This window comes from Lactuca saligna, chromosome 9 (genome assembly GCF_052625555.1).
Source record: "Lactuca saligna cultivar CGN05327 chromosome 9, ASM5262555v1, whole genome shotgun sequence".
Lineage (NCBI taxonomy): Eukaryota > Viridiplantae > Streptophyta > Magnoliopsida > Asterales > Asteraceae > Lactuca > Lactuca saligna.
Window position 1 is genome coordinate 19,826,638 of NC_136425.1, and position 21,203 is coordinate 19,847,840.

The 21,203-nt window shown below is 34.4% G+C and overlaps 1 protein-coding gene across 2 annotated transcripts; it reads left to right on the forward strand.

Moving 5' to 3' along the window:
* Nucleotides 1-6,201: 6,201 nt before the first annotated feature.
* On the forward strand, nucleotides 6,202-10,273 carry LOC145013907 (ATP-dependent zinc metalloprotease FTSH 3, mitochondrial-like). Of its 2 annotated transcripts, XM_078972259.1 has the most exons (9): nucleotides 6,202-6,479; nucleotides 6,579-6,828; nucleotides 7,155-7,226; nucleotides 7,414-7,547; nucleotides 7,625-8,104; nucleotides 8,309-9,076; nucleotides 9,162-9,389; nucleotides 9,464-9,975; nucleotides 10,050-10,273. In XM_078972259.1, the coding sequence occupies exons 1-8, from the start codon at nucleotides 6,429-6,431 to the stop codon at nucleotides 9,953-9,955; spliced, it is 2,475 nt and encodes an 824-aa protein (XP_078828385.1). In that variant the 5' UTR covers nucleotides 6,202-6,428; the 3' UTR covers nucleotides 9,956-9,975; nucleotides 10,050-10,273. The 2 variants fall into 2 exon arrangements, with proteins under 2 accessions (XP_078828385.1, XP_078828384.1); XM_078972258.1 differs by having other exon boundaries at nucleotides 9,464-10,273.
* Nucleotides 10,274-21,203: the final 10,930 nt, after the last annotated feature.

Sequence of the window (21,203 nt, forward strand, 5' to 3'; positions counted from 1 at the left end):
AAAAAATAGTTGTCTATAGAGTACAAGCAATAAATGGCATAAAATTAATTCTTCATATAGCTATGCACGAGAAATAGATACAATATTGTTTTAGTGATCACGTGAGGTTTAAAATAGTAGTTGAATAGTACTGTAATGTTGTATTGTTACTTCACTTTTAATGTTAAGTTAAAATAACTTATAAAATTATATTAAAGAACTATAAATTAATATAATGACACTTGTATTTTAATTATGACATGTTAGATTATGTAAGTACTCATAGAGCAATGCCAATACTATTTCAAATGTAGTATCCTATAAGTTATAGACAGTTAATTTATATATTTTTCAAAATAAATATCTTAATTAATTATAATTGAAATTTATTTAGTAAAATATCAATATAGATATAGTAATTTAAAAATTAGTTATTGTTATATTATGTTTAAGTAAGTTTTATTTGATGTCTAACATTCTAACCCACAAGCTATTCTAGAATCTCTAAAAAGTCAAACGTTGACTAAAACATATCGACAAATGATAATTTGGTTTCTATATAAAGATAGAAAGTAATACCACCTGTATGTATAAAAATTGTGAAGTTTTCGTCATAATTTATTATTTATATACTCATTAGTATAAACATGCAATTATACGTTTATTCTCGGTAAAACTGTAAATGATGGTCCTTGTGATTTGCTCAAAATTGTCATTTTGATCCAAAAAAGTTTGGACTAGCACCATAGGCCCAAAGTTTTCATTTTGTTGCGTCTTTAGTCCAAAGGGTTAACCTCCTTCTATTTCCTTCCGTTAACATATGTTTGACTTATCAAATTGGGGGTATTTTGGTCATTTCCTATTTATTCCCCTTATTTAATATTAATAAAAGAGAGTACGTATGTATTATCACCATACATATAATATCGAGCCTAATTCGCATTTATAGTCCTTAAATACTATGAGACGATTCAATTTCCCTCCTCATTGACTGAGGATCAAGAACCCTAATATGCTTACCAAGGTTGTTAGCTTCGATCAGGCGACTTTCGTAGTGAATGCATATACCAATGTGGCAGTTAAGGTTGTCAAGTACGTCATTCGACCCAATGGTGGTTTATGGTACACAATTTTATTTTTGATAATTTACTTCATTTGCTTACAAGAACTTATCCCTTCTTAAGCTTGTTTTTTGCTCTTATGTTGAATATGGACACCCTACACTGTTTACCATCAAGCTACGTCATGGAGGCGAGTTCACAAAGTTTCTAGATGTCAACTACATTGAGGGTATTATGACGTATGTTGATATGGTGGATGTATAAGAATTTTCTATTCACAAGATGGATGTGATTACGAAAGGGTTATGATACTCAATTCCTCTAGTTATCTACTATCATTTTCGAGTGCGAATAGGAGACATGCATTTTGGATTACAGACCCTAGGAAATGATGATGATGTCCTCAATCTTGCCCAGTATGTGAATGATCATAAACTGATAAGGGTTTACACTGAACATGGTATGACTAAGTTTCTTACTTACTTTATGGATCCTAAACCTGTAAGAATAGTTATTATTGAGCAATTCGAGGAGATTGAGGAACATGAACCCCCCCTCCCCCAACTGATAACCAACCCAATGGCATGCCATAAACATGCATTCCATTTGTTATAGTTAATGAAGCTACTTTAGCCTTGTCGACATCCCCTGAGTATAATAAGAAAATGGATTTTATCAAAGACAAACCGTTGTCATCATGCATTAAGAAATTAGCCATGGATAGTGTTTGTGTTGTTAAGATTGGTGAGAATAAGGATGATGCAACTAATGATATTGACCAGGGATTTAATGAATTTGATGAGGAAGTTAATGAGTTTGATCTTAGGTTGTACCAACATATTTTACAGTCTAATTTTGCAGTTAATGAACAAAATGTAGATGATAAGGTCCATGAAGGTGAGGACAATGCAGTTAATGTGTTCCATGAAGGTGAGGACAATGCAGTTAATATGGAAGTTACTAAAGAATTCAATGAAATGAATGGATTCAATGAATTCAATGAAATGAATGAAATCAATGATGAGAATGTAGATATGATAGATTTTGTAGTTGATGATGGAATTGAAGATAATATAGAGACTGATGAAGAGAATCACGAAAGAAGTGATGGGAGTGAGGATAGTGATGACAGTGAATTCTGGGTTGATGAAGACAACATAATCCCTGATGCTGAAGTAGATATGAGGGATTTTTACATGAATATCGATCTTGAAGCATAATTTCTTGAAAAAAAGAGTAACAAAGCATAGAGATAATGAGGGTTCCAAAAAAGACATTGAAGAATTGGATGTTATAGATAATGATCAATGAGATTTATTGGATGAGGGTTCTGATATAAAAAGGAAAAGGAGAGTTGTACTAAAGGAATTGGGGAAGTAGACAAGGTGCTCTCAAGGTGAGATACACAAAGTATCTTTTAGGATGGGGCAAATATATAAAAGTAAGGAGTTAAAGGAAAAGATACAATTGCATGCATTGGAAATGAAAAGGAATATATTCTTCAAGAAAAACAACAAAATGCAGTTAAGGGAATTTTGTAAAGGAATTGTAGCCTTTAATGATGGTCATATGGGTGAACTTAACCCTTTTCCTTAGGTGATACAAGGTTCTAGGTCAGATGTAGATAGTACTTGGTTCATAAAATTTACAACCATGAACATAGATGCCTCCAGACAAGAAAAGTTAGATCTGCAACCGCAATGTTTATCTCTAAAATTATAATGGGTCAGAGTGAATCCAACCCAACAATCCCAATCAAAGCTCTTCAAGAACAACTGCAAAAGGAATATCAAATTGGATTCTCTATTCACAAGGTATTTTAGGGATAAATCTACTGCAAAAAAAAAAACTTGTCTAGGGGGAATTACAAAAAAGCAATATGATGTTCTCAGAGATTACATCTTCGAGTTGCATTCTACCAATTCAGATACAACTGTGAAGTTACAATTTGATTCTGAACCCAACCCAATTCCTAACTCAAGAATGTTTAAAAGGATGTATAGGTGTCTGGGGGAATGAAAAAGGGGTTTAGAGCTTACTTGAGGGATTTTCTAGGTTTTAATGGGGCGTTTATGAAGGGCCCTTTACCAGGAAAAAATTAACTGCATTTGGGGTAGACTCCAACAATGGAATATACCCCTAGCTTATGCCATTGGTGAGACTAAGAACACTGACAATTGCAAGTGGTTTCTTGAGTGTATTGGAGATGATCTGGACCTATATGTAAACTTAAACTTCACATTTATAAGTGACAGACAAAAGATTTGTAATTAGTTGTTTTACATGACATATTTGGATGTACTATACTAACTATGTTTTATTGCCTTCATAGGGATAACAAGCTGCCATTTCTCAGTTGTTCATGTGCTGAGCACAGGTTTTGTCTCATGCATATACATGACAATATGATAAAAACATGGAGAACTAAGGAGTACAAAGAGCACTTGTGGAATTATACAACAACAGTCCCAGAGTTCAACCATAGGATGAGGGAATTCAGCTTGTATGATATAGAAACTTATAACTGGTTGAAGCAAATTCCCCCACAACACTGGGCAAGAATCCACTTTAAAGGTATATCATTGAAGTTCCAAATTTACCCCTTGTTTTAGTATTTCTTAGTATATGTTTGATCATGACAAGAAGCCACCTTTGTGACAACATTATGGCGTTTTTAGGTAGAGTGGTATCATATACGCTTTTGAATAATCTTTGTGAAGTTTTTAATAACAATTTGATTGAGGGAAAGGACAAGCCATTGATAAGCTGCTTGGAGTACAACAAGGAGTATACGATGAAAAGAATATGTAATGTCATAAAGGTGCGAAACAAGTGTGTTGGTCCACTAACTCCATCCGCAACAACGATTATGGACAAGAATGTCATTTGGGCATCTTATTACACAACTAGGTGGAATGGGTCAGACAAATACCAAGTGCAAGGGCCATGGTAGGATCAACATGTTATTGACATGGTTGAAAGAGTATGCAACTGCAGGAAGTGGGAATTAACAAGACTCCCTTGCAAGCATGTCATTGCAGTCCTAAATGACAAAGCAGATAATGATGAGAAGGTTAGAGAGTTGCACACTTATGCCCACAGGGTGCACTGGCTAGAAACATGGAAAACAGCTTATGTGTACAAGGTAGAGCCTATTAAAGGTCGAGCAATGTTGCCTATAAGTGAATGTCCAATTAAAATCACCCCTCCTCTACACCATAATCAGACTGGAGGGCCTAAGATAAAGATGAAGCAATCTGTTGAAGAGAAAAGCTAGAAAGAATGGAGAAAATGGTGCTAATGGGAGTGGGAGTCAAATTCATGTTGCTAGTATAAGTGGAAAGCTTACAAGAAAGTTTATCGAAGTAGCTTGATGCAAGTGTAAAAATAAAGGACACAATGATAGAACTTGTAGAGGCCAAGGAGGTAACTGATGGGATTTAAAGGTATTTTGATGTATGTATGGGTATAAGTGTCTTTTTGGGATAATGTTATGTTTATGTGTATTGTATGTTTAGTACTTGATGTGTTTTGGGGTTTAAGCTATTTAGATGTTCTTTTTGGTATTTGATAGTGTGTACTGTAATGTATGGGAACAATTTAGACTGGATTTGATGTAACGGCTTATGTTATGTTTAATGTCTTGATGTTATTCTCATGTATAATTTCATGTTGTATAACTAGACCAATGTGCTCTTTTAAACAAAACATACAATTTTCATTCACAATGTTTAAACCATAAACAAAATAGAATGGTCAAAATGTACATACCAAATACAATTACTATTGACAATTTGTTGAAAAACATGTCTTACATTGCTTACATTTTAACCACAAAAAACTACCACAAAGTACTACCCAAAGGATTACATTGCTTAAACAAAATACTACCCAAAACATTAAAATACTATCCAAACCGTTACACTTCAATCTACTTCTTATAAACCAGAACAAACAACATTTAGTTGCATAACAGGTAACATTTGAGTCTTGTGTTTTGTGACTTCAATTTGTTGATTTTATAAAAGCTTTTGAACGTTCACACATTGGACCATCAAACCACCTAATAAATCGACATTTGGATCCCTTCAAAATTGAAGAAACAAAAGAAGACAGTAACATGTAATGGGAGAGTTATGTTGAAATCCAAAAAAACCTTTGCATACCTCAGTAGGGCATCCCTAGAAATGTCGACCTGGATTTTTCTTAGTCCATGAGGAGCGAACTATGATCATTTTACCACAAAAACAAAGCACCATTTTTGATTTCGATTTCTTAAAGAAGATACTACCCAAAACATTAAAATACTATCCAAACCGTTACACTTCAATTTGTTGCATACCATCAAACCACCTAATAAACCAGAACAAACACAAACAACATTTAGTTGCATAACAGGTAACATTTGAGTCTTGTGTTTTGTGACTTCAATTTGTTGATTTTATAAAAGCTTTTGAACGTTCACACATTGGACCATCAAACCACCTAATAAATCGACATTTGGATCCCTTCAAAATTGAAGAAACAAAAGAAGACCGTAACATGTAATGGGAGAGTTATGTTGAAATCCAAAAAAACCTTTGCATACCTCAGTAGGGCATCCCTAGAAATGTCGATCTGGATTTTTCTTAGTCCATGAGGAGCGAACTATGATCATTTTACCACAAAAACAAAGCACCATTTTTTATTTCGATTTCTTAAAGAAGAAAAAAATAGTTGATTTAGGTCAATTGAAGAAGAAGAAGAAGAAGACGAGAACGACGACAAAGAAGGTTCACTAGGTTCGATCTTATAGGACTGATTTATTAATATTAAACAAGGGGAATAAAAATGAAATAACCAAAATACCTCCAATTTGACAAGTCAAACATATATTGACGGAATGATATAGACGGAGGTTAAACCTTTGGACCAAAGACGTAACCAAATGAAAACTTTGGACCTGTGGTGCTAGTTCAAATTTTTTTGGAGCAAATGACAATTTTGAGCAAATCATAGTACCATTTGTGATTTTTTTTTTTGAAAACAATACTTTGACAACGTTGAAATATCTTGCTACCCAAGTTTTGATTTATTAACAATTAATAATAATAATACCTGATTAAATAAATATATATATTATTTATTCAATAAGTCGAAAAAAACCTACACTTCCCCTTAGCCGCGTTTCCTGTTCCCCCATATCTACCGTGAACCGTCGATAGTCGTGGCCTAAAACAAGAACAAACAAATATCTGGTATTTTCGTCGAACACCTCACGGGCTCTCTTTTCTCCTGATAATATCATCATCGTTGTGGTAAAAATAACTCTGCATATTTTTCTCCAACCAAGGATCATATGTTAATTCGGTGAAAGGTTCAATCAATTTATCGTCGTCGCCTTTTAATATGATGTTTTCAAGACTTGGTCGGTCAATCTCTCGATCGTCTCGTTCAAGGGTAAGTCTTTTTGTCCTAGTAAACTATTCATGTTTTTCTTGTTTGCAGTATGTGGGTTTCTGATCTTATTGTTTTGAATCCTGTTGGATGGTTTGGTAGAATGTTTTGAGTGGTGGAAATGGCGGAAGATCACAGATTTTGACCGATTCTTCAGCATATCAATCTCGATATATCCGACAGGCAGATGATAACCTTGGGGTTTTGAAGCGTTATTTAGGTTCTCTAGCAGCTAACAATGAAAGATATGGTTCTGGGTTATCATCCAAGGTGTATCTATCGGATATAAAGTACGTTCTTGCAAACCCTAGATTTCAAAGATTCTTCTCCAGCGAGGCTCCGAAGAAGAAGAGTAAGATTAGCTTTTTCCGTATCATTTTCTATTTGTTAATGTTTGAAGTTAGGAGGCTGCTTGAGCTCGCTCATGTCAATACTATTATTACAGCCCCTGAATAGTAGTCGATGATTAATTGGTTCCTTACGAACTACGAAGCCTAAATTTGAACCACAAACGACTCCTAACTATTCTGTTAAAGGGAATCAAAAAAAGTAATCTTTGGATCGCTGAAAGCATCTGTTTTTCTACCTCATATTAAGCAAATTGAACATTTGAGCAATCTAACTGGGCCAGTCTTGGTATATGTATTACTTGACCCTACTGTGTTTATCGTTTTCCAGATTATGAGAACTTTTTCCCCAAGGAAAAGAAGGAAACTCCAAAAGCAAACAATCAGAAAACTGAATCTAAAGGTCAGTCACCTTGATTTCTGAGAATAGATGCTACTGTTATGGAACTTCCACTCTTAATTTGGTCTTTATGTCTTTGTATCGTCTGCTGGTAGATCAATGTAACTTTCATAGGTCTTTCTTGGCTACATATCAATCTGCAAGTAATGCTTGAAGCTTACAAACTGATTAACATATTTGCAATGTGTAGAGGAATCAAGCACAGAAGATGATGGGGGTTTCTTCCCAAAGCAATTCAATTTCCAATTCCCTATCCCTTTACTAGTAATTGGGTTGTTGCTCTTTTCATCACTCTCTTCTTTTGGTCCTCGTGAACAGAAACAGGTTAGCTCTTACTTGATCTTCCTGTTTATTTCTAGATCACTTGATGTTAATTTCAATTTTGTTTTTTATTACTACAGATAAGTTTCAAAGAGTTCAAGAATAAGCTTCTGGAGCCAGGGTTGGTGGACCATATAGTCATTTCCAACAAATCAGTAGCAAAAGTATATGTCAGAAACTCACCACGCAATCAATCAACCTATGGCTCTATTGAAGGAACATCAATCGATTCACCTGCAAAAGTGAACACAAGCCAATATAAATACTACTTCAATATCGGAAGTGTTGAATCTTTTGAGGAAAAACTAGAAGAAGCCCAAGAAGCACTTGGGATAGATTCTCATGATTATGTTCCTGTCACATACGCATCCGAAATGGTTTGGTATCAAGAAATCATGCGATTTGCACCCACACTCTTATTACTCGGATCCCTTTGGTACATGAGCAGAAGAATGCAAGGTGGTTTAGGTGTTGGAGGTGGTGGTGGGAAAGGTGCACGTGGAATATTCAACATTGGAAAAGCCGACATCAATAAAGTTGACAAGAATACAAAAAACAAGGTCCTTTTTCAGTTTCAAGTATTCTAGTATCTATTACAACACAAAAAATATGATAAAGTTTTCATCTTTTACAATCATTTACAATCTTTATCGTAAAAAATATGATAAAGTTTTCATCTTTTACAATCTTTTACAATCTTTATCGTAAAAAAATGATAAAGTTTTCATCTTTTACAATCTGTTACAATCTTTATCGTCGTTCAGGTCTTTTTCAATGATGTTGCTGGATGCGATGAAGCAAAACAAGAAATCATGGAGTTTGTGCATTTTCTCAAGAACCCAAAGAAATACGAAGAGTTAGGAGCTAAAATCCCAAAAGGTGCTCTGTTAGTGGGGCCACCTGGCACTGGGAAAACCCTTTTAGCAAAAGCAACAGCAGGAGAATCCGGTGTGCCTTTTCTGTCAATATCCGGATCCGATTTCATGGAAATGTTTGTGGGTGTGGGCCCATCTAGGGTTAGAAACTTGTTTCAAGAAGCAAGACAATGTGCCCCAAGTATAATATTCATAGATGAAATCGATGCAATTGGTAGGGCAAGAGGACGTGGGGGTTTTGGGGGGTCTAATGATGAGAGAGAAAGTACACTCAATCAGCTTCTTGTTGAAATGGATGGATTTGGCACCACTGCTGGGGTGGTTGTTCTTGCTGGAACTAATAGACCTGATATTCTAGATAAAGCTCTGTTAAGACCTGGAAGATTTGATAGACAGATTAGTATAGACAAACCTGATATCAAAGGACGCGAACAGATCTTCCAAATTTATTTGAAAAAAATCAAACTTGATAACGAACCTTCATATTTCTCTCAAAGACTCGCTGCTTTAACTCCTGGATTTGCTGGAGCTGATATAGCAAATGTCTGCAATGAAGCAGCTTTGATTGCTGCAAGAGGTGAACAAACAAAGGTCACCCTGGACCATTTTGAAGGAGCCATTGATAGAATCATTGGTGGACTTGAGAAGAAGAACAAGGTACTTAAACATTGATGAAATCGAAACCACATTTACTTTTTTTTTCTCCTCTCTCCATTCTTTCTAATTTGTTGAAATGAAACAGGTGATAAGCAAGTCTGAACGAAGAACTGTAGCTTACCATGAAGCAGGCCATGCTGTTGTGGGGTGGTTTTTGGAACATGCAGAGCCTTTATTGAAAGTGACAATTGTCCCACGTGGCACAGCAGCTCTTGGTTTTGCTCAGTATGTTCCAAGTGAGAATCTTCTCATGACAAAAGAACAGCTTTTTGACATGACTTGCATGACACTTGGTGGCAGAGCTGCTGAACAGGTAAATCTTTAAACATGGTTTAAGTTTTCAACATTTTTTTGTTGCAAGTTTTGAACTTTCTTGATTGATTACAGGTGATACTTGGAAAGATATCAACCGGAGCACAAAACGACTTGGAGAAAGTGACAAAGATGACATACGCTCAAGTTGCGGTTTATGGGTTCAGTGAGAAAGTCGGTTTGTTGTCATTCCCTCAAAGGGAAGATGGAATGGAAATGAGCAAGCCATACAGCAGCAAAACAGGGGCAATTATTGATACTGAAGTCAGGGAATGGGTGAACAAGGCATATGAACGCACAGTCTCACTTGTGGAAGAACATAAAGAGAAGCTTTCTCAGATTGCTGAGCTTTTGCTTAAAAAAGAAGTCCTTCATCAAGATGATTTGTTAAAGGTGTTGGGTGAACGCCCGTTTAAAGCAACTGAAATGACAAATTATGACATATTTAAGCTTGGATTTGAGAAGGAAGATGTGAAAACTGGAGAGGTGGAAGAGGGTAGTAGTAGTAGTACTGCAGAAGACAGTGGGGCCCCACCACCCCTTGAGCCTGAGGTGGTCCCCGCATAACTAGAACCTGGATAAGAAAGGTAAGATAACTTTTTTCTTTTTAAATTTGGAAAACAAAATTCCTTCCTAATTATGAAAGAGATTTGGATTGAAGGGGAAGGGGAGGGGTGTCACAATTCAACTTGTATTGGGTGATTTATCTTGTTAAATGTATAAGCGAGTCAAGTGGTGGTGATACAGAAAAAAAAGGAACACGGGATGTAAAGTTGATGTGGCGCATTTTCATTTTTTTTTTTCAAGAATTTCTTTGTCATAATACCAAAAATGTGTCACATTGTTGATTTATGTTCTGGGCATAAAAAGCTAATAGTTTTCTAAGACTTGTAATATATGTTTTTAATCTATTGGCCCATGATAAGTATGTTCTTGTCAAGTCAACCCATATGTTTTTAACCTTGGAGTGTAAGTTGGGTTCTACTTCAATTTGAATTGGAGATTAGTATGACTTGTAGTCTTGAACATGTGTTTATGTATGCAAATACTGTTTTGGGATTTCAATAAACTTATTAATTCTTCTTTATTTAGAACCATTTATTTGTGATCTATGTCTTCGTCTTCATGCTTAAGCTGATATTCTTGTAGATTTGTATAAGGTTGGAAGAAGTTGTGCATAATATGTCATACTGTCACGTTTAACAGCCATTTTGTCACATTAGATTTTTAATAGCCATTTTACCGCCACATCACATTTTGCCAGACATGCTCTCTCTCTCTCTCTCTCTCTCTCTCTCTCTCTCTCTCTCTCTCTCTCTCTCTTCAAACCAACTTTTATTATGCCATACCACGATGAGGGGACGGAGCTAAATGCCACCCATACCGTTAAGCCTAAATGCGTTGATAGTCCTAAATGCAAGACATTTCTAAACCTAGTATGTAAACGATTATTAAGAGTTTAGGTCTAAGGCCTGATTAGGGAGCAGCAACAATATTAAGGTTTTTTGGGTAATTTTTGTGGCAACTCATCCTATTTAACATCATAATCAAGACTTTCAAGTTAGCAAAAAGATCGAAGAATTAGCACTATGATACCACTATATAAGAACAAAATGGGTGTCCAAAATTGTAACAATTATTGAGGTATAAGTCTCTTTAAAAAAAAACAACTATTGAGGTATAAAGTTACTCATGAATACCCCCGCCAAGCCCCCCACTCGGAGGGGTATTCGGAACTAGGGATGCGATTTAAAACCGAAAAATCGGAACCGTTAGAACCGGAATATATAGAACCGGTTCTGGTTCCGGGTTTAAAAATTGGTTTTATCCGGGTTCCGGGTAATCCGGGTTTGGGTCAATCGGGTCCAGGTAAACCGGGTCTAAGAACCGGAGCCGATGTTACGAACCGGAACCACTTTTAAGGGTTGGAACCGGTTTCTATGAAACGTTTAAAACATGCATATCTTATTTGTTTTAACTTGGATTGACATACGGTTTTTTCCAATGTGTAGTTTAGAGTTTGTACATGATTTTAAACTATAAATTTGTCATATTTAGTTTTATATTCATTGATTTACAGTCCTCCAAAGTCGAGATATTAAAGTGGAAAGTTTTTCAGGTTTTCAGTTTTTTTGTATTCTGTGAAAGTTTTAAAACATGCATATCTATTTCGTTTGAAGTTGGATTGACATACGGTTTTTTCCAACTTGTAGTTTAGAGTTTTTACATGATTTTAGACTATGTTTTTTTATTTTTATTATTTTTTTTATTTTTTTATTTTTTTATTTTTTGTTTAATATTCAATGACTTACCGTCCTCAAAAGTCGGGATACCAAAGATGAAAATTTTAAAATTTTAAGCTATTTGTTTTTGTACTTTGTATTTTTGGAAAACGTTAACACATGCATATCTCAATATGAAAATTTTCAAAATTCAACCCACTAAGTAGTAAGTAAGTACAAAAAAATTCGGTTTTTTTTTTGTTCTAAACCCACTTTATCCGGTTCCAGCCTAGCCACTTTGATGTTTCCGGGTTTGTTGCTTCTAGATCCACTTTACCCGGTACCGTACCCGGAACCGAACTGAAATCGGTTCCTATATACCGGTCCGGTTTTCGATTCTATAAAATTCTGTTAACCGGTTCCAGGTTTTCCGGGTCCGGGTCTATCCGGTCCGGTTTTGGACCCACTTTCATTCCTATTCAGAACTAAGCAACTGTCACCCAAGATCGCGCTCAAAGGACGTGTGGCGCATTCATTCCTTGTTGTGCTCACTCACGACACCCCCTATATATACATATTGCAAAAAAAAAACTTGGTGACATGAACAAACATTTGGGGTGGGGGGTAGGGTTGGGGGGGGGGGGGGGGTTGTGATTGCTTATTTAAAGAGTTTGGATACAAAGATTTGATAAGGAGTTTGAGTGACCATTTATTAACTTACATAAAGAGTTTTTGATAAGTCGTTGCTCCTTATTTATTGATTTATTTAAAGTGTTTTTGATAAGTTATTTCATTATTACACATAAAATTTGATTTTGCTAAATGCCCAAATACTAAAAATAACCTATGAATTTATTACATTTTCATACCGGATAACATTTTTGTTAGCTTATTAGCTTAACCCCTCCCCCCCACCACACACACACACACACAGCTCCTAAGGAAAAAAGGACATGAGCCTATATTTTTTCTTTTTTTATCATCATTTAATTGATGCCCATCGTATTTACATTATCTTAACAACATTGACTATGATCGAGCAACTTGACTTGAAGCTGAAGTTGACTGGGCAACTTGGCATGAAATGGATTGTACAACTTAGTCTGTAGCTAGCTGACTCATGTGGTTATCGTGAAGTCGATAATGTGGCAAAAGCTGTCTGAATCAAGAAGCGGAGTAAAAAAAAGTAAACTTGGTGTTGTGAGGTGAGTCAATGCTAATAGTTTATTTTTTATTGTTAAATAGAAAACTTTAGGATCCTCTATGCGTTAAGATGTAAACCATGTCCCCCTTTTCCATAATTTCCCTTGGTTTTCCTTAAAATACTATGCTTGGGCTCTAGATGATTGGGCTCACGGTGTTGCACCATGTTTGGGCTCTAGAGGATTATGGCCTTGTAGGGCCATCATAATATTATTTTGGGATAGGATATTTTATTGGACCTTTGATTGAAGGCCATGAAGGGTTCGGGCCCGATTAGGAAAATTGGGCCATAATGGGGCCTTGGATGATTATTTTGGAATTTGGGGCTTTTTAGACTTGGCCTTGGGCCAAGTTAGGGAAAGGGTAAAAATATCTTTTACCCTAGTTTGGACTCTTAGCTTGAGTCGAGATCCAATTATTAATTGGATGTTATTTTTTGATAGCGCGTATATTTTAGCGGGCCAACAGCCAAATATTTATTTGTGAGATTCAGCATCCAAAGGCGAGTTTCCTCATTGTGTTTAGCGGGTCGAAGGCACCAATGTTGGCCCACGGTTGATATGTTAGTATGCTAGTTGTCTATATGACTCTTGCATGTGTTATGTGTATATGTTTACCGTGCGGGGCCTCATGAATATACCGGGCTGGGCTTGATGCCAGACGAGGCCTGATGATTGATAGATATGTATACCGAGCATGGCCCAATGGCGGGCGAGGCCCATTATGTGCCTATTTATGTATGTATGATATGTGGTATTTTGGGAAACTTACTAAGCTTTATGCTTACAGTTTCAGATTATGTTTCAGGTACTTCAGGATCGAAGGGGAAGAGCCCAAGATGATTGCAGAGAACACACCACCTTTTTTGCATTTTGGTATTTACTCTGATGTTGATGATGCATTGATACAATTTGATTACCTTGGTTTTTATGACAATGATGTGCTTGTTGTTTTATTAATTTGAAAATGATTTTTTTTTGGGTCGTTATAGTCCCATGATATGTATTCAGGAACACAACTTAAATAGCCTACTGTCAGTAAGCTTTTGCAGCCTCCCAAAACAAAATCTATCTTCTCTCTTGCTTGCCGATCTTTGCTCTTATATTCATCAACAAATGGCGACATTAGAGTCCATGATATGCATTTGGGAACACAAATTGAATATCCATTTCAATTGAATTGGCTCTATTTGATATGATATCCAAAGACAACATGTCTCTAATACATTCTTTAAGTATTGATAAAAACCAAATCCATGAGTCCCCACTTTAAGTTTTCCTAACTCCAAATTTAATAAGGAGCATTTGGTTATTACCATCCATGTCTGCTGCTAGGAACAGGGTGCCCAAGTATTTCACTTTAAAGTGCACTCCGTTAATGATAATAGGACATAAACTTGTTTGAAACACTCAAACCTAAAAAGCATTTACTATAACATCATTAAACTGAGCACACATGTAACAACATTAAGTATAAAAAAGTCATTATATAAGAAATGTTACCGAACAACCGATAGCAATGAAAAAATATTCAAATTTATTTCCCTAACACGTCTTTATATGTGTAACTGTCCCTGGATTCTTCTTCTCCAAGTTGTAACAATATAAATGTAGTATTTGAAAGCTTTCTTCAGGGGTCCCTCTCACTAGATTTAGAGCATACATTTTAGTACTCCGTGCTTGCCAGTATGAAATATGTACACTACGATGGTTATTTAAAGTTGTTTGTATCTGTTTCCATGTATTACCTGTACTATCAGCCAATATGCCTTTCAACAAGTAACCCAATACCTTTTTGTTGGCTTGTCCGTGATGGGGACGTAGTTGTGTGTTTGAGCAAGTACGCTTGTCTGATAGTTTAACCACTTGAAATGTATTTGTAGTATTATGTTTTGTTGCTCGTATCCTCTAGTCACAATTATTCATAACGCAAACAACTTCAAACCTGTCTTTTGTGGATTTTTTTTTCACTTTATATTAGAAGCCTTCAGTAACACTTTTTAATCCTAATTAAGATTAAGTTGTTATTTTCTTTTAAAGGGTTGGAATAAATTCACATAAGAAGTATAATTATGGGCTGTGACACCTTTATGTTTTTGTTGAACTAGTTCGGGAAATGGTAAAGGTTCAGGCATACCCCAATGGGTGGTTTTTGTTTCTTCAATTCTGAAAAATAAAAAGGAAACTTTTTATGTTATGATTCTCAGGGTTGTAAGGGCTCAGTTCCCTCCTCCCCACCTTCAATATCTTCCTTGTCAAATTCAGTGTAACTTTAAAAATGTTCAACTGGCTCTCCATATGGATTATATTACCATCATCAACCAACATCATTATTTTTACATCCTCATTTGCAAATTCATCAACATCAACTGTAGTAGAAGCATTAAAAATAATCTTACCTTAATTCCTATAATCAACCCAATCTACAGGGCCATTATAAGTCATAGGTAATTAATTACACATATGGTTACTTCCAGCACGAGAAGACCCATTTTCCTCCAAAACAATTTTCCTCAACAAATCGATGAATACCACGTTTCATAACGTTACTAAGAACATACAACTATATTGTTTTGGGAGACATACTACTAATAAAACTAATAAAATATCTAACATCACTATCGTCTAGAATCTGCATAGCTATATTTTATCCAGGACATTGAAAAGATAAACGTATTTAGTTAGTGTGTAACTTGGACTTGGAAGCAACCAACACAATTAATTTGAAAAAGTTAACATCATTGATTATATCTACACCAAAATATGTGTAGTCAGGAGCAATATATTACATACATCCTTCGATATGCTGTCCTTTCCCTTTACTGGAAACTAACACTCGAAAGAATATCGTATACATACTCATTCCGGAACGTTTAATGAAGGTATAAAAAACAGAAATATATTTCATATATGGAAATCTATGGAACATAAACACATAAACGCACAAATACCCTAATTTTATCTCTCCGAAACAGACCTCCAGAATGTACAACCATTCCAAAGTATAGTATTGAATACACTTTTTCAGTCCAAAATGTATGAGATGTCAGATTCCGGACCTAATTCCTACCAACCACCCACATCTCTAGAACAAAAATAAATGTTCCAGAATACCGCATTCTGGAATGCATTGACCGAGTCAAGTCCGAAATGTTCTTATGTGCTTCGGAATACGTTATTCCGGAGAAAGTGGTAACCTCTAAAAAAATGGCTATTTTTATTAACAAAACTCGCTTATAAGTGTTAGTTTAATCAATTTCCCAATTTCTAATGCATAAAATCAATTACACTAATCATATATATGTCAAACACCTAAAACTGAAAATCGTAGTGGAAAAAAAAATACCTAATGTGTTATTAGTGTTTGAATATTTTAAAATCCAAGGAAAAATTGAATGGACCAACACTTGCGTAGAATGACTTTTTTTTTTCTTTAGATCAAGTGTGATGGACAGTGTGATGGACATGGCCGGTCAATTGAGTTTTAATGCCCAGGACGAGATAATAATTTTATGCCCATATGTTTGGATCGTGTAATAGACAAAACACATACAAAAAAATTATAAAACAAAAATGCAATTAAAGTTAAAGTCATACAAAACCAATACTAATACAAACCAAAAACTTACAAAATCACTTAAAAGGATGACCTGTGGTTTTTGAATAAAAAACGCTATTATTTTGTATTAATCAAGACTTTGTTAAAATTGACTTTCAATACTTTGCTTACTAATTCAATCTTTCTTGAGTCATGGTGCTTCGGGATTAGGATCTCAAAAACTTCAATTTAAAGAACTTCTTTCCACAAAAGCAACCATAATCAGTAACGTCAACGAAATTTTATATGCAACCAAATTATTAGGGATCATATCCATTCTTCTAGTAAATTATGTTATTTGAATAGATGTTTATGGACTTTCACATTTGTATGCTTCACCCAACAACAATTTCTGGAAAATAATAAAATCATTTGGTTTAACTTTGTCCACAAAGTCATTATTCTCACAATCATTAAAACAATCAACCAAATCATTGGAATTTGCAATCGAATGTGTAGCCATATTATGTATATCATTAAAACTATTAATCTGATCATTAGAATTATTTTCACTAACTTTTTCATTTCTAACAACAAATCTATTTAAAGGAAGACAAATACCTAAATTTCATGTTTTTGTTTACACTATCAATATGTCAACTAACCTGGAAAATAAGTAATGAAATCAGAAATAAGAACCCGTTTTTTAAAAAACTATTGTATAATAACAACAATAATTAGAACTCAGAAGTTCAATTGCTAAGTATTTGGTAAACCTCCAGCCAAATGATCACAAAACATAACATAAAAATTCTGAAGTTCAATTGATTAATATATTGTATATCTCAAATCGGAATCAGAAAAGTGATAAGAAAAAAGATTTGGGAATTACCGAATAACAAGGCCTCGAACTCTAGTTTGCAACTCTTTCAAATCAAGAAATCTGAAATGAAGGCTTCAATCTCTTAGTTTCTAATACTCCAACTTCGGACTCCAAGTGTTCTAATCATACAAATCTGGAAATGAGAATCATCAAATTAGAATAGTTATAAGTAAAGGAGAATAGGAGAAAAGAATCACCAAATCAGAAAGGGGTATACCCCTCAAACAGGAATCAATATACCTCAAACAGGAGTCAGTGAAACACCAAATTAAAAAAAGGAAACAAGAATCGCAAAATCCTTACAAAAGCCACAAAAATATTTAGAAATTGCAGAATAGGAAAATATTCCATTCGTCCCGTATTAATAGTCTATATTTCCTTTTTGGTTTGTTTTAAAATAATAGTCTACTTCTAAAAATAAATATGTCTTTTACCATAACACCCCTCATTATTAGTTAAACTAGGTGTGAGACCCATGTATTACATGAGTTTAATTAAAAAAATTAAATATGAAATTTTAACAATTTGAAAATTTTGAATTTATAAGAAAAAATGAAAAAAAAAATTGAATTATTAAAATTAATGAAGCTTTAATGTATTGAATACATTACATATTTAAACCATTTTTTAATAAATACCTTACATATATATTATCTGACATATTAAATATGAAAATTTTAATTTAATAAAATAAAAAATACAATAAAATGACAAGTGGAAAATAGAAAATCTAAAAATTTTAGAAAATGTCATGTGTCCAAATGAAGGAGAAGAGGACATGTGGCAACAAAACCTTCATTTATTAGGGTAGATTACCATGAAATTAAATATAATTACCATGAAATTAAATGCAACAAAAGGGTAAGAATGTAATTTCATTTAAGGATAATTAATGTTTCCTTAATTTGTGTGTTTTTTGTCTGTGGACAATTATTTTAGGACGAAGGTAGTAGAAGAAAAGAAAATAGAAATCAGATTTAAAACATTATTTCAGTTGATTTGAATTTGATTAAGACAACTTCTCAATCTTCTACAACTTCTAGATTTCGAAGCGTCATTGGCAATCAACCAATCACACATGCGGATATAGCTTGCGCCCCTTGCTGTTGCCAGTTATTTTGCGTTTTCCCGCTCAGATTACACGCGTTGCACTAGAAAAAAGAATATTAGGCTAATTTTCTTGGGCCAAAACATATTGCTTATTGGACTAATTGATGCCCTCCATCTATGCTATCCTGGGCCATTATCCATCTTGCCCAAGTATTGGGTCGGGCCTGGTAATGAACACGGGCGGTTCTATATGATGTCCCATAATAACTCCGACAAATTCTATATCTAACATGTCAAATACATACACATTAGGCTGGTGATGGTAGTGCCGAGTTCATCATGTTCCACCTCAGTCAAATTCTTTTCTAGCCCAGATTTACTATGGTAAGGAAGAAGAGAAGGAGCGAGCACACATAACAAACGACAACGGGAGAAGAGAAGGGACAATTCGGGTAGGATATTTGGCTACTATTTGCTTTAAAATTGGGGACCCTTTAGAATTAGGGCCTAAACCATTGCTTAGTTTTGTAAAGGGCAGACCCTGTGCAATTTTTATGGGTATTCTATATTACCATATTCCATATGAGAGAGAGAGACCACATATCCAGGCTACTATTTGCCACGACCAGCATGACATATTGTGGTCTGTACCTCAAGCCTTAGAATATAGCAATAATGAAACCAAAAAACTTTCACCTAAATTAGGGGACTATATAATATACAAACTCCTAACTTCACAACCATAAGGTGGAGGGGAGTGGTGTTGAGCTTAATGAGCTCCACCTCATCCCACCAAAGACGGAAAAATTAGAATGGGGAGGAAGAGAGGAAGAAGATAGGAAAAAGAAAGTTAGAGTGACTAGTGAGAGAATAGTAAATTTCTCTCTCATCTTACCGAGCATGCGGGGTGTTGTGCCGTGAGGCTACCACAACCATGCTCAGATCACACCCTTCAGCTTAAAGGGACCCAAATGGTATTTTGTATTTGTGTTTAATATCTTAAAAACGTAAAGAGTAAATAATTAAATTATGTGTTGTGATCTAGAAAGAGAAAAAAACGAACCAATTATAGGAGTGAGAAACAAGATTTCTTTGGAAACCACGATAAATTTTATTAAACGTACACTTCAAAGCAAGAAGCTAAACAAGAACCAAACCAAAAGATATGAAATTCAGGTACAATTACATCAAGGAGAAAGGTGAAACAAGTCAATCCTTCCTACAACAAAAATCACCTATAGAGAGGAGATTGTCGGAAGATTTGCGGATATCGTCCATTGATTGAATAGTTAATGCTAATTGAGAATTAAACTGTTAAACTTTATATAAAATGTGTTGATCTTAGTTTCCAAATTTTCTCACCAATCCTTATATGTCAATTAAATCATATACTCAAATTTTATTGTCTATAAATTTGTATTTGTGTAGGTAATTAATTAATTTCCTTTAGATAACGATATGTTTGAAGTTTAAAAATAAAGAAAAAGTTGAATTGTTGAAAAGAAAAGACACGAATTGGGCTTTTTCCTTCTTTTTATACTATAAAAAAATGATGATTAATGAAATTAGGATTTTCCAATCTGGATATGTAAAAAGAAACAAAAAGGTTCTTAGGAATTAAGAAAAATCCAAAAAATCCGTTGACAAATTTATAAGAAAAAGGAATCACCAAAACTCGGATAAAATTGAAAATCAAATATTAATGTTGATATTGACGCTAATGTTGATACTTGATAGTGATGTTAATAATCATTATTTTTTTCTTACTATTGATATATTTGATCATAGAAATATATAGGAAATCTCTTAACTTCAACAATTTCATGTAGAGTTTTTTTTTTTCAATGATTTTTTTTGTCAATATTCTATATATAGTATTATGACACCGTAAAGCAAGAAAGCAAAATAAAGTGATAAAACAACACATCAATTTACATGTGGTTCAATCGATATGATTAGCATGAAATTCCTATCGGCCCTAAAGACTACTCGCAACACTTATTTACTTACAGAAATTAATAGATTGCACATGCCTCCAAAATGTCGAGGCTGGCCATGCATGTCATCCATATACCAAGGAGTCAACTTTATCAATATCCACACCAGACACGGTTGTAACCATACTCTTGGAGAGAGTAGGGGTGACTCAATCAATTTTGGGTTCCAAGTAATCTAAAAAATTGGGGATTTTCAGATAAAAAAAAAAGATTCAAACTTGAAACCTTTAGTTTTATAAACCAACATTTTTACCATCACGACAAGCTCAAACTTATTTTTATAACCCAAAAAATACATATATAATTAACATAATAAACTTTAAATGAAGGACCCATTCGAATTAAGTCCGTCCTTAGTTTTACAAAAGGTTGAACCAATTCTAGGAGAGGTGTTTAGTAGTTGGCAACCAAAATCCTTTTGAAAAACGTAAATAGGCATATCAGATGTTGACCAAAGTGCAAGGGGGCTTGAACACCCCCATACTCGATCGGACAATGCTAAAAAAGACACAAAAGTTGTCAAATGGAGAAAATTGGATGCCTGTTTTGTTGCTTCCTTTCAAATGTGCAACTCTATATCGGTATGATACCATGGTTTTGTAACCGTTTGAAGGTGTTCAAAGAATGTTCCAATATAATTACCAACTACTTGTCCTTGTTTTGCAACCAATAGGTTCCGGTGATGTTTAAGGTAATGCCAGCCTATTATGTGTATACGCATACTCCAACTAGTGGCGGATCCACAGTGTAAAAAGTAGGGTCCATGGACCCACTTAAAAATTCATTCAAACCTCTATTTTACTAAGTTAGTCTTTAAAAAATTCATATTATGCTAAAATTTCCTTCTTAGCATCCACTTTTGCTGAAAAAAATTAGTTTTTGTAATATTTTTTACAAAAAAACTTCCAAAAAGTCTCAAAATT

Excerpts from the sequence above, each read along its gene's own strand:
- LOC145013907 (XM_078972258.1), top strand. The coding sequence starts at position 6,429 with ATGATGTTTTCAAGACTTGGTCGGTCAATCTCTCGATCGTCTCGTTCA. Across the intron at positions 6,829-7,154 it reads CGAGGCTCCGAAGAAGAAGA|ATTATGAGAACTTTTTCCCC; the intron begins GTAAGATTAGCT and ends ATCGTTTTCCAG. Across the intron at positions 9,077-9,161 it reads GACTTGAGAAGAAGAACAAG|GTGATAAGCAAGTCTGAACG; the intron begins GTACTTAAACAT and ends GAAATGAAACAG.